Source organism: Mastigoproctus giganteus, chromosome 2, assembly GCF_048544385.1.
Source record: "Mastigoproctus giganteus isolate SK-2022 chromosome 2, ASM4854438v1, whole genome shotgun sequence".
In the NCBI taxonomy this organism is placed as follows: Eukaryota; Metazoa; Arthropoda; class Arachnida; order Uropygi; family Thelyphonidae; genus Mastigoproctus; species Mastigoproctus giganteus.
The window spans coordinates 19,869,148-19,884,174 of record NC_143576.1 but is presented as its reverse complement, the minus strand read 5'-3'; the positions used below and the strand labels follow the sequence as shown (position 1 = coordinate 19,884,174).

Genomic DNA, 15,027 nt, shown 5'->3' with positions numbered 1-15,027 from the left:
TTGAAAGTAGTGCAATATCAATGCAACTTGCTGTGAAGATAAATTTTTTTCCTGCTGTTTGCACAGACTATTGCATCAATGCTAGGAATTGTACTTGTTTGTAATTTTAATTGCTTTTAGATTGGCTGTAGTTATTTAGGCTTAGCCTTTTACAATATCTTTTTGCCTTTTATCTGGTACAATTTTTTTTCACTTTGTTTTCATGCCATATTTTTCACAAACTTTCTCAAAGACACACTAGAGCAGAGGTTCCCAAACTTTCTGCACCCCTAGGCCAAAAGAAATACCTAACACAGTGGTTTTCGACCTTTTAATATATACCTATATAAAAATTTTATTCTTTATATAGAGGTACTAAATCAAGATTAATTACAAAATTAAAAAGATACGGTACGATGGGTACCGTACACCTTTTTATAATGAAATAAATGTATAAATTTCAAAAAATAAATATAGAACTTAAGTTATTTTTATATCCAGTTATATTAAAGGAGGCAGCAAAGGAAGTAAGCAGGCCCTTAGCTATGATTATGAGGGTATCCTTGAACACAGGCGACACATCCTTGGACACTTATATAAGTTATAATAATAACTTAATAATAATTAACTTAAACCGAAATTACACGGCACTCCGGTTGAAAACCACTGCACTAGAGTGTAAACCATTCTAATAGGTTACTTTCTGTTTTCACCAAAAAACAAAAAGTAACCTGTTAGTAACCTCATAGCATCATGAATTGGTAAGGTTTAATAAACAGGGCAGAGACGAGCACTTAATGATCTGATTAGCAAGCTTATCCATAAACAGACTGGGACGCTTGCTCATGACTTTCTGGTTTTCTCTATTTCATGAGCACCTCCAAAATACACTCTGGTGTCAGTCACTTTTTTTTTCCTGTTAAATCTCAAGTTCATTAAATTGTTAATTTTTTACTGTATATTGAAACGGATCCTATTTCTGATGAAGGACACAGCTGTGGTCTTCTGTATTAATAGATTTAACTCCGTTTGTTTGAAGTAAAAAAAAAACCAAACAAACAAAAAAAAAAAAAAAAAACCTGAAAGATGCAAGACAATAAAACAACAGGGATTCCAAACACTGAAATGTTATTATAGTCTATAAATTGTGGAAAACATCTTGTGTGCATACAAATGGTGAATAGAAGAATGAAAACAAAAACCAAAAGTCATTCAGTATGGTGCTGGATTAGCAGCTGCAGCTAGGATGGCACATATTGGAATACTGTGGACCACACTTGGAATACTGTGTTCAAGTATGGAGACCGCACCTAAAGAAAGACATCGAGCTTCTTGAAAGGGTGCAAAGAAGGGTAACTCGCCTGGTGAGATCGGCAAAAGGGCGTCCGTATGAAGAAAGACTTCGAATATGTGGGTTGCAGAGTTTGGAAACTAGACACCTTAGAGGAGATTTGATTGAGGTGTTTAAGGCTCTGAGAGGCATCAGTAAACTGAATGAGGACAAAATTTTCAAGATTATAAATGATGCTAGAACTAGGGGACATAAATTCAAGTTACGCGGGGAAATGTTTAGAATGGACTGCAGGAAGTTTTATTTTAGCCAGCGAGTTATAAATTACTGGAATAAGTTGCCTTCATGGGTGATAGAGGCCGACAGTTTGGGGAAATTCAAAGGTCATCTGGATAGTACTTTCGGGTAAGGGAAGCGCATAGGATGATAGGATTAATTTCCTTTTTATTTAATTTTTAATTTCATTTTCATTTAATTTTTAATTTCATTTTATTATTTTTATTTATTTATTAATTATTATTATTTATTTATTTATTTAATTTTTGTTTTTATCATTGTTTTGTTCGGATTTTTTTTTTTTTTTTGGCTGGTGCAGCATAAGCCATAGGCTTTCTTGCACCATACGGCCGTTACTAATACTAAATACTAAATATTTTGCATGGCATGTGGCATATTAGCAAGCTCTAGCCTTGGTGATATGCAAGGATGTTTCCAATGCCACCACTGGCAAAGACCTAACTAGTACTTGGTTTTGACAACTTTCTGCAGAATCAAAATCTTTTGTGATAAAAGTATCCCTTTATGTTATTAACTAATCTAGTTGCTTTTCTTTGCACCCGTTCCAGAAGATCCACATCGGTGTAATACTTAAGATGTGGTTAACAGTTGCCTTATACAATAGGATAATCACATCCTTTTTCCTGCTATATCATTGATACAAACCCACGGGCTGTTCTAGCAGCCTGTCTGCACCACACGGAGAGAGAGAACTTCATGTCCAACATGAAGTTCTCTTATTTCTCACCAACCTGAGTGTGATACCACCTAATTGGTACTATTCTGGGATTACCACTGACTGCCTGTATGTAGTACTTTGCATTTATTGATGTTAAACCTCAGTTGCCACTTCTCAGCCTCTGCCTAATTTACCTAGGTTATTACAGTAGTATACCCTGCTTGCTATCAATAACCAATCTGCCAACCTTTGTTCTGCTTTGAGCCATTTGCTTTGCTGCTCTAGCCTGAAGCATGATTCTAGTCTAAATTTAAAAATACTGCACAAAACCAGATGAGTATAATATAAACTATATCCTAATTATTCAGCTGTGCTATTTTAAGTTGTGTTTTGAGATTGTTTGCTATATATTTATATTATTTCAAAATTGTATAGACGGCTACAAAATCATATTTATACATCAATTCTACAACAATGGAAAAAAATAAGTTTGATATCACATACAGTAATACCCCGAAGTTACGCGATAGGTGGGTCCGACGAAAATCGCGTAAGTCGAATTCGCGTAAGTCGGGGTACAACTTTGCATATAAATACATATAAATTTTGCTTAATTGGGACCAAGGACTAACAAAAACACTAGTTTAGAAGAAAAATATTAATAAAATTGCAGTTCTTTATACATATTAATACAAAATATGTATTAAAAAAAACAAATGACTTACGTAAAAAAGTTATTTCGATGTCGATGGCTTCATAAAATCTAACAAATTCGTCTGACGACACAGCGCGTTCTTTTTTTCACGCAGAATTTCTTCGTAGCAAGCTAATAATTTTTTTATTCCTTGCTTTGTAGCTATAACGCGTTCTTCGTTGGAGTCTATGTTTTCTAAAATTTTTAAGCCCTTTACAATTGAGCCCTTTTCAATTTTCAACCTGTCAAGTTTTCAATTGTCGTGTGCTTTTCGCCGTTGCTTCATTTAGGCCTGTAGCACGTGCAATATCACATGGTCTTTCATTTCGCTCAAAGCATTTCACAATTTCATATTTTTTCTCTATCGACAGAGGTGGACTGGCGATAAGCCTTACCGGGGAAACCCTGGTGGGCCAGTGTGATTTTGGCCATAAACCATAGTATGAGGCCACTATAAATTTTCCCGGGTAAGAATTTTTGACCCAGTCCGCCTCTGTTTATCGATAATTGCTTTTCTTTTTCTCTCTGAATCTGCAGTGTCTTCACCAGGACGCTTCCTTTTCACACCTTTTAATTAAGTATTTTACTCATTTTTAGGGAATAAAGCCCAATTACAAAACGAGGAGGCACGCTTGATACGCATAAACAAAGCTGCGCGCATGTAGCAACTGAATAAACAACACCATAAAGGCAGAGATACATTATTAACACCTCACATTTCTAGGGGTTACTACCATAAAACAATAAAAATCCAGTTGCGTTTCTGCTAGTGAAGTCTGTTATAAACTGGTAGTAAACTCGATCTAATTGCATTTGCGATTATACCGATAGCTGGAATTGTGTTGGTTTTTACGTTATTATGGTGAAATGTGTTTCCCCTTCACTGATATAAAAAACATAAAAGCAGCAACATTGAATTTTGTTCATCTTTCGCTCTCATTCTCCGCCGTCGCACCGTATATCGATAACATATGAAAACGACCTTGAAGATAGTAGGCGGCAGCGTTGCCAAATGAAAAAATCAAGAACCGCGTAAGTCGGGGTAGCGTAAGTCGGGGTATTACTGTACTTGGGTTTCAGAAAAGCTTAATACTGTTGCATATAATAGATTTCTGTACAAATTCGAGCAGTGTTGGCATTAAGGGCAAGTTTCTAACATGGATAAAGGGATAAAATGTATGTAGTACTTTGCATTTATTGATGTTAAACCTCAGTTGCCACTTCTCAGCCTCTGCCTAATTTACCTAGGTTGTTACAGTAGTATACCCTGCTTGCTATCAATAACCAATCTGCCAACCTTTGTTCTGCTTTGAGCCATTTGCTTTGCTGCTCTAGCCTGAAGCATGATTCTAGTCTAAATTTAAAAATACTGCACAAAACCAGATATGAGTATAATATAAACTATATCCTAATTATTCAGCTGTGCTATTTTAAGTTGTTTTGAGATTGTTTGCTATATATTTATATTATTTCAAAATTGTATAGACGGCTACAAAATCATATTTATACATCAATTCTACAACAATGGAAAAAAATAAGTTTGATATCACATACTTGGGTTTCAGAAAAGCTTAATACTGTTGCATATAATAGATTTCTGTACAAATTCGAGCAGTGTTGGCATTAAGGGCAAGTTTCTAATATGGATAAAGGGACAGTTGAGTGGAAGAAGACAGAGAAGAGAATTGTTATTAATGGACACTGCTCTTTGTGGACTAGTGGAGTTCCTCAAAGTTCAGTGCTGGACCCATGGTTGTTTTCTATTTTTATTAATGATATTAAAGAAGGTATATTATCAGGCTAATATCAAAGTTTGCAGAAGATATGAAGGTTGGTAGGGTGGCAGTAATCAAGGTAAGAAATTAGGTAGTCAGTAGTTGGTTGACTGTAGGCACAAATTTCCATCCGTTCTTGTGGATGTTGTTTTTGGTTTTTAGGAGCATTAGCAACTAAGTCCACATTGCTCCTTGGATATGCAGTGGTCATTCCCTGACCTTTCAGAATCCTCTGTATTTGGTGGTGACGGGCTCGAATCCCGGTCTAATCAAGAAGCATATGGTATGCACTGCTGCTCCTTCCCACCTGGCTAAGGAGGCACCAGTATTCTTGTGGAAGTGGGTAGTTAGTTCGAATAAGTTCAAGGAAGAACTACACAAACTATTGGTGGAGGGGATAGACAGGTGCTGTGGGATTTTTTTTCCTGATGCTTTATAAGCTTGCTTTCTTGCATTATTTGCCATTACTAATACTAGTGGAGGCAAACTAAAATTTTCAGTTTTTTTTTAAAGCAATTTTGAAAACCATGCAAACAACAAATTAATAACATTATCAGTTATATATAAGTACCAAGTGCACCATTTATTTTAAACAAAAATACAACAAAGCAATTTTGTTGTTGTTTGGTTTTTAGGAGCATTAGCAACTAAGGCCATATTGCTCCGGGAATATGCGGTGGTCATTCCCTGACCTTTCCGTATTTGGTGGTGACGGGCTCGAACCTCTGTCTAATCAAGAAGCGTGTGCTATGCACTGCTACTCCTACCTACCTGGCTACGGAGGTGCCAAAGCAATTTTTATGTGATAAAAAAAATTCCAATTTAACAGCTTTAAAAAAGGCAATCCTAGGCTAGGCTTGATATAGCAGAGTGGTTATGAGTGCAGATGCAGTAGCACATGCTCTTTGAGTGGACCAGGGTTCAAGCCCTTGATTGCTAAATACAATTAACATTTGTATTGACTGATTGATTTATTGTAAACTCCGACCTGGTGGTCGTGCTGGAGTATAAACAAGGTTTTTTTTTTTTTTTTTTTTGATAATCATGTTGAATTGGGTTTAGATAAGGAGAGTTACTACATTACCCAGACCACAGTAGCACAAGTATCCTTATCTGCTATGGTGGTCTGGTAATATTGCCAACACAGGGGAAATAGACCTTTAAAAGTCTAGTGAAGTAATGAGTGATAGGTATTAAGGTCTCTCATCCAAACATGCTTCATACTATTACACTGTTCCTGTAGAACTTCCTTTGTGCAGCAGAGCCAGAGAGCATATTAAGTACAACTCACCTGCACCCATCAGGTCTGTATGGTGCAGTTAGAAATGATATTCACTGGTTAGCCCACTTCCAGTTGTCCAATGGCTCTACTCTTGGACCCACTTTAGGCACATCTACTTGTGATACATAGTACATATCAGTAGGTAATTGGGTAGGTGACTGACTGAGACAGCACAACAATGCTAGTGTCTCGTGCATGGGCCACGATATATGGGGGGTTTGTCCCCCCATATTATATCTTGATTGGTTGCTGCACTGTGCCATATATGTTCTACTAGACATGTTTTCTCTTGCTAACATGTGTCTGGTCTGTATGTGACCTGCAGCCAGTAGTTTTTCCATGGGGTAGGGTGCAGCCATGTTAAAGATACTCATTCCTGCTAATCTGGCCCTGGAAGTCAGCCCCACAACTGACCCAGAATTTGACTAGGTTTTTAATTTAGTCCATTCTTTTGGCAGAACACTGGCCCAGTTCATATTGGTACTTCTATGACATGTGCATTTCTCACATGTGAAACAGCACCAAACACTGTAAACCCCCATTTGCCACCTGGTCATATGGAAGTGGGTGGTTTGAATAAAGTTAAAGGATTGGTCAAATTATTAGATGAAATAAGCAAATGAAGTGGTTTTTTTATATATTATTAGCTTCATGTTAAACTTGGCATTTCAGCTATACTGGAACACTTTCAAAAAGTTAGACAATCACTGATGCATTAAAATGTTAGACAAAATTATTACTCGTAATCAATCAATCAAGCTATCTCCTAAAGACTTGTAGAGAAAATACCAATTTGATAATTTCTGAAGGAATTTTGGTTCTTCTTTTAAAATACCAAGAGAAAATAAAGAAATTTAATAAATGCTAAATAAATTTAAATTCAATTTTTATAAAGAAACCAAAAACATATCAACATTTGCTCCAGCACAGAAAAATACAGAAAGAACAACTATTGAAAATCCACAAATATAGAAAACAAAATCAAAATTTCATGAAATAAAATACACCTCTAAAAAACTACATTACTAAAATATAGTTTAGCAACTAAAATAATTCTGAGGAATTGTGATAAATACCTGAAATGAAAAATTGCAATTTTTGAATTGAAAGGAAAAGCAGAAAATCAACTTTTAGTTACTTAAAAAATCCACAAAAAATGAGCTCAGGCTCAGTTGCTCAACATTTTTTGTTTTTTGAAAATTACTTTATCTCAGCAAACTCATTCAAAGTTCATTTCAAAAGAAATTTAAAACTATTGAGACAATACCTGCATTCTGAGGAATCACCTGGTGAATATCTTTTGATTAATTTTGAGATGATCCAGAAGAGAGGACAAAGAGACAAAACTATTGGTTTGGGATTTTTGGTGCATTAAATGTGGCCATACCATGTCTGTCTAAGTGGCCCATTCGCACTGGGTGTAAGCTGAACTTGGAATAACTCACGTGGGGAACTCTATTTCCTTCACTGAAACTCAGTTAACTATGATCTTGATCGAAGAGGCCTTTAAGAAATCCTCCAGTTTCCAATGGAATTCAAACTCAGACCTCTGCAAACGATGGCATAATGGTTACCTGTTTCTGAATATTTGTTGGTGGATGATGCTTACTCTGATCACTTTGAGATCCAGCTAAAGGATAACAATAACTGAAGATAAAGGAAATGCGGCTGTTCAGTATTGTTTATTGATGTAGAGCAGCAGAAATGTGTCCAGACAGAAATTAAAATCAAGCGAAATAAAATACTTAAATTTTACTGTCTGTTATTTCTTTGAGAAAATCAATAAAAAGGAAACCGTCATAATATTCGTGGAAATCCAGAAACCATTAAATATAAATGAATAAAATATTAAAAATCAAGAATTAGAAATGGATTAATGCACATAAACAATCTGATTGTTAGGAGTACAGATATGGTATTTTCTTTCACCGAATAATGATGTACAATACGAACTGTATGAAGCAAAATCAGTAACTAGCCATGCAAGTCTGAGTTCAAGAACAAATCAGGTTTTGTTACTTAATCATTTCCACTGCGATTTAGCAAAAAAGTGATAACATAAACACCGAAGCACTGTTTATGATATATGGCATTTTCTCTATGTATTATAGGGAATTCATAAAAGTGATGACATTTCACTGATCACAATAAGCGGCATGCACTGTATATGATTCCTAAATAACAAAATAAAATTGTTGCCAATACTTATCCAGAAGAATCACTTTAGATTCAGCACTAATCTTGGAAATATGTCACATCACTATTGCATATACATGTCAAATATGTGAACAAGATTACCTCCAATGCTTCAGAACATTTGAATTTCTTTGTGTATCACAAAATTGAACTGAAGGTGTCATATATTCAGTGTACCAATTTTATTTATTTTTAGTTAAGTTATAAAAATATGGTAGTACAAGTTGTTCATGAGAGCCCCATAATTTTCTTGACATCTAAATATTTTTAAATTTATAAAATTTAAATTTTATCTGCAAATTAGTTTTTAACTGTAAATGATTTAAAAAAAAAAAATTGTTGTTAGTGCATCAGCTTCGTTCCATAATGCACCTCCCAAAGTTTTTGCATTTACTCTGATCCAAGCCTGATGCGGGATTCGAACCCACAACCTTTGGGTTGCCAGGCAGGCACTTTACCCACCTGGCTAGCCCAGTCGGCTCTGTAAATGAAGAATTACTTGAGTTGTATTAAAAATTTCACAAGATACATATAAAAATGACATTACATCTTTAATTTCTAACTTGAGCCACTTCCCAATTTATTTTACAGCTGAACCATATAAAAATAGCATAAGAATCAAGAAGTAATGCAATTTATTTCATGTTAAAAAAAATAACATCACTTGCATATTGCATTAGATGCACAAGCCATTTGCATGGTTAATTTAATAACATAACACATTCAGACCAAAAATGTTGTTGGTGTATACTTTAACATTTTGATATTCAGAAATTTCTTTTTCCGTGAGTATTCCTAGTAAGTGGTGTAAATTTTAAAAATTATATCTAATACTGAATTTATCTTACAAAATGCGGATATCTAATTAAAAAAAAAAAACAAAAAACATTCCCAACTTAAATAGTTAATGCCAAACTAGAATAAGCAAGTTATATTTACAGTACATGCAATGCAAAAGTAAACTACAGAAATGAACTTTCATAAAACAACTGCAAAGAAAGGCTTTTTCAGCACCTCATCAATGATTATAATAAAGATGAGAGGGAAAGGTGAAAATTATCTAAAACTGTCCTAAAAACATAAAACTCAGTTTTAATATTAATTTGTGCATTCATTTATACAATGTAGAGCCATAAATTTTCATAAATTCTGTAGCGGCATAAAATTTTTAATATTAAAAAATAACTGACATCTACAAATGAAAATATGTATTTCTTTTATCGCAGTGTGATCAAAAATGTACATGTGATAACCATAGAATTTTTATCTCAGTTCATAAATAAATTTCAGAGTAGCTGAGAGTACTAGATAGGTTACTATTAACTAAAAACCTTGTTCATGAAAAGGCAGGATATCTTATAAAACAACAAACCAACACTAAATCAGATCTGTTGTTTTGACATTCGGCATGCCAGACTTAACAGAAGAGCTATTATCAGAAAAATATGAATACATGCACAAAAATATAATTTGTACGTTTCTAGAGTGTGTGTGTGAGAGAGAGGGAGAAGTTCATTATGATTTTGTGTGTACCTGTATATGGATTACAAATAAGTTTCCCCAAGTTTTTTACAAATGTGATACCATTTTACTTCTTTTTAAAGTTTAATCAGTATCAGAAACAAGCAGAGCAATTTATGCACATTTCTATTTTCTTTTTAATTACAACGATTTCTGCTTGTTTCTGATACTTTATTCTGGGCACAAACAACAAGAAATTTACATAAAACTACAAGATTTATATATTCTAAGAAATATATTCTCAAAAATGTTTTCATGTTGTCCATTAACAATACAATCTGTTCCTCTGATATTCAACGAAGGTCAGCCCCCATACCTGAGAAATAAGGGACTTTGACAGAGTAGTTAATGGGCCTGAAATATTTCTTATTTGCTTGTTTCCAAACAACAAGCTTAACAAAAACCAAGTGCTGCTGCCTTTGGTGCATTAAAATGTCTACTAACATCTATGGTATTCACAGACTTCAAACAGGACCATTTAACAGACTTTCTCCTTTAACTGTTTTTAATTGCTCCCCTTGGTATCTATAAAAATAAAAAGGTTAAATAATTAATTCTATATTTTTAGATTCTGATGAATATTTATATATACTGCACATATGCAAACAGAGAATAAAATTTCTTTTGTTTAAAAGTTTTAAGTCAGAATTTCATCATCTTCCCTCTTCAGAGACTGACCAATGTAACATAAGACTGGGCAAGGTAATAAAATCTTCAGATCTGCAACCTCTAAGCATTCTTCAAGAGATTGTGAATTGGGTGGAATGTGAGATTGATGATTTTTGCAAGATGTTAGAGGTTTCTCTATATTCATGCTTTTAGGGCAATTCCAACAGTGCCCTAGTGAAGAAAGCTCCTTTAAACTGTCATCTACGTTTGGAGAAGATTTTGATCTATTGTAAAATGAAGCAATTGTATTCCATCTAGCACCACATTATGCCAGTCTTATCTGTAACGGGTATGTCTGATGATGATGCCATTCAATTCTTTAATAAAGCATAGTGTACTGTATTTTTAATTAGAAACAATCTTCATTATGGTAAAAACTATATCTGGCAAGAACACTATCTAATCAGGGTGGTATGACTGATTAGTTGGAATTGAAATAGTATCATATGCATTTCTTTGATAGATAAATATTCTAGTTACTGAGAGTGTGTGAGAGAGAGAGAAAGATTTACAAAAGCTGCTAAGTAAACTTTTTTCATAACTTTTATCTTTTTGTTTCAAATTAGTAGTGTAATTATGTGTTTCTTACTGAATTTTGCTTTGCAAATTATTTAAAAATGAGAGTCACAGAAGAGAATTCTACCATCATGTGTTCATGGGATTGATATAAGCAGTCATACCAATCTAATTTACACCCCCTTCTATTCAAGTACAGTCGGTCCTCGTATAACACGTGTTTACATTACACGATCATACACGATTTATAAATAGGGGAACGATATCTTATATAACACGAACCGAATTCGCTTATGCACGATTCGCCTTCGTGTTTACAAGAAATGGCAGTCGAACGCGGAATCACCCCAACTGAACGCAACACGATAGGAATGAAGAAGATTCTGAAAATGTATTTATGTGTTTTATATCAGTGAAGGGGAAACACATTTCACCATAATAACGTAAAAACCCACACAATTCCAGCTTTCGATAATTTGCAATTGCAATTAGATCGAGTTTACAACCAGTTTATAACAGATTCCACTAGCAGAAACGCAACTGGAAATTGTTTTTATTGTTTTATGGTAGTAACCCCCAGAAATGTGCTTTAGTAAAATGTGAGGTGTTAATAATGTACTCGGCCTTTACGGTGTTGTTTATTCAGTTGCTACACGCGCGCAGCTTTGTTTATGTGTATTAAGGGTGCCTCCTCGTTTTGTAATTGTGCTTTAAAAATGAGTAAAATACTTAAAAGGTATGAAAAGGAAGCGTCCTGGCGAAGACACTGCAGATTCAGAGAGAAAAAAAAAAGCAATATCGATAAACAGAGGCGGACTGGGTCAAAAATTGTTACCCGGGAAAATTTATAGTGGCCTCATACTACGGTTTATGGCCAAAATCACACCGGCCCACCGGGGTTTCCCCGGTAAAGCTTATGGCCAGTCCACCTCTGTCGATAGAGAAAAAAATATAAAATTGTGAAACGCTTTGAGCGAAATGAAAGACCATGTGATGTTGCACGTGCTACAGACCTAAATGAGGCAACGCCGAAAATTACAAAGAATGCGGAGAAAATAACTTTCATAGCAGGAACAACTCAAAGTGTAATTAAAATCCATTAGATTAAGGCACAAGAATTGGAAGAGATGGAACAGCTGTCTTTGCTATCTGTTTTTCGATTTTCTATGTTTGGATAGAAAATCAAACAAAAAACAAGTTTGCTTAAGAAAGAAGCAAAAGCATTAGCAATATTTTATTACGTAATAGTCGTCATAAAATACGTAAGCATTTTATTACGACTTACGTATTATAATTTATACTTACATATTATAAAATATTTAAGTATTTTATTACGACTATTTTATTTAATATAATAAATTTTTCACGAATAAAATACGTATTTTATTCGTAAAAAATACTTTTTTAGTATTAAAAAATACTTTATTATAATATAATAAATAATAAAAAAATAAATATTTTTTATTATTTATTATATTATAATAAAAAATATTTTTTATTACGTATTTTAATCGATTAAAATTACCCGATTATTTATTGTGTTTGGTAATGTTTAGGTTCCAAATGTGTGTTCAATCTTGGGTGGTCGGCACCTAACCCCACTTTTCCCATAGGGCCTGTTGTTTATATTGCACGAGGGTTTCTAGGAACACAACTATCGTGCTATACGAGGACAGACTGTATATCCTTAAAAGGATATACTTAAATAGAAGGGGGTGTAAGAATATTTGCTGATACTATAGAGGTAGTGTTTGGGATATTGGAAACTTGTTTGTTTGAGGGGAGGGATACAACACAGACTAATAGTTTAACAGAAGCCAAAAGCAGAGGTGAAACTGATTCTTGTACTGCTTCTGTTGAGATATGCAGCAGCATAGAAAACGTAGCTGATTACAAGGCATACTGAGGATCCTCTTAAGACAAGGGGATCCTCAGTATGCCTTGTAATTCATGCATTCATTTATACAATATATGATCTTTATTACAGTTACTAAGAGAAAACAGGAACATATACTGTACTTGCCGGCACCTCCGTAGCTAGATGGGCAGGAGGAGCAGTGCGTAGCACAGTGTTTCTCAATCTTTTTACTCTCGTGGCACATTTTCCAAAGAAGAAAAATTTCGCGGCACACCTACGTAGTCATAGAAGAAGAAATTTCTAAATTTCGCGGCACACTTGGAAAATTTTGCGGCACACTAATGTGACGCGGCACACCCTTTGAGAAACACTGGCGTAGCACATGCTTCTTGATTAGACTGGGGTTAAAGCCGTGACCACAAAATGCGGAAAGGTCAGGGAATGACCACCGCATATCCCCGGAGCAATATGGCCTTAGTTGCTAATGCTCCTAAAAACCAAATAACAACAACAGTCTTGCCTGTACAGGTATAACAGAAACATGGAGTTATTGATATTAGGAAGCAGAATTTGAATATGGTAATTATAATGTGGACAAAAAGGACAGCCATGAGAGAAAAGGGGAGTGGGATACATTTAGTAAAAGAGCACACCGAATACAAAACAGTAAATCAGATTATCTTATAACATGGGAATTTTAACTTTCGAGATATTGAATTGAAATTGTGGATTGATCACCCACACAATAGCAAAACTTTTCTGATTTATTGGATGACTTTTCTACACCATGTTAGAGAGGCCACAACAAAAAGCAATATTTTCTCTTGTTGTCACTGCTGATGACTACACAAGAAGAATCATGGCTGCTACCAGTAGTTATCAGCAGTGACTCTTCATGCATTTGGACTTGGCACATTATAGCCTTAACTGCTCTTGTGCCAAAAAAACTGAAACCAAAATCTTCATGCATTAAGAATTTCCAAATAAAAGAATTACATGATTATAGTGTATTGATGTGAGGCTTACTTAAACATATAACTAGTACAAAGGGAAGGGATTTTGTTTTTTTAAAGATCACTACAGTGATCTTAGTTTATAAATTCTTTTCAGTGATGACACTGTTCCTAATATAAACTGCTTAGGAAAGCAATTGTTCGAAACTGCTACGCTTTTTTTATATCAGCAAAGAGATACTCTTCAAAGTTTATACTTAAATGGACATAAGATGAACTAATGAGACTAGAAAAATGCTTGGGATGCTTATGAATTATCAGGGGACAGAGAAACCTTCGCTAAATATAAACTAATCAGCAGTCAAGTCACTAAAGGGATCACGCAAACAAAGGTGGATTATGAGGTCTTTGGCTAATAATAGTGAAAAAATGTAATAAAAAATTATGTACCAGGTACATAATGAGTTGCTGCCACTCTACTCTGAGACTGGTAGTGTCACTGATAATGTCATAATGGCAGCCATTAAAAACGTCTTTACTGCAGGAACTCATTATGAAACTGGTACAGTAAAATAAATAAAAGTATTGCTGCATTATTTTTATTGAAAAAATAATTTCAGTAAAATGAAATACAATGAATGGATAGTGTACAATGAAATAATTCGTATAAAATAAATTATAACACTAAAATTATTGGTCTAGGGTAACTGAAATAAGATATATAATTTTGACACTCAAATGATTTTAATTCCCGAGTGAATACTCTATCAATTGTTGTTCCATTATGTGTAGTACAGTAAACCCCCCGCTATTCGCGATCGCCAGTTTAATATAAAATGAAACCTAAAAAAATGTGAATTTTAAAGCGCCGTGAATATTTTCCACCATAAAAAAACATGGGCGTGGCTAAAATTATCTTTCCCGGTCAAAACAGTGCTCAGTGAGTGGGGGGAGAGGGGCGACAAAATCGCGAGTGTGGATGTTTCTCGCTAATCCTTGTTCAGTATGTGTTATGCGATTGTCATGGAAGGTTTCATCGTTTGCTTTTAATTTATATGCTTATAAATTGAATAAATTTATAAATTGATATGCTTACAAAAATGACAAATCTACCATTTTGCAGTGTAAAACAGACTTTTTAGAGTGTGTTAACGGAAGAAAGTGACTTTATTGTGGACAAGTTCTTTCTAACCCCTACAAAAATATGGCTACGAATAACAAGAGAAATGTGAAAATATCAAAGAAGGTGATGACATTAGCGAATAAAATTGAGTTATTAGATAAAATTTCTAATGGTGAAAGTGTCTCCTCAGTGGCAAAACATTATAAAATCAATGA

The 15,027-nt window shown here is 34.3% G+C and overlaps 1 protein-coding gene across 4 annotated transcripts in view; it reads right to left on the bottom strand.

The window, feature by feature from the left end:
• Nucleotides 1-9,058: 9,058 nt before the first annotated feature.
• fmt (phosphatase 6 regulatory subunit 1-like protein fmt) overlaps nucleotides 9,059-15,027 on the bottom strand; it is a 477,658-nt gene continuing 471,689 nt past the window's right edge. For all 4 annotated transcript variants that reach the window (XM_090388378.1, XM_090388363.1, XM_090388382.1 and 1 more), the window contains one exon: nucleotides 9,059-10,218. Coding sequence is in view for 3 of the 4 variants with exons in the window: in XM_090388363.1 (XP_090244489.1) it covers nucleotides 10,158-10,218 (61 nt within the window). In the remaining variant the exon portion in view is untranslated. The remainder of the gene's footprint in view (nucleotides 10,219-15,027) is intronic.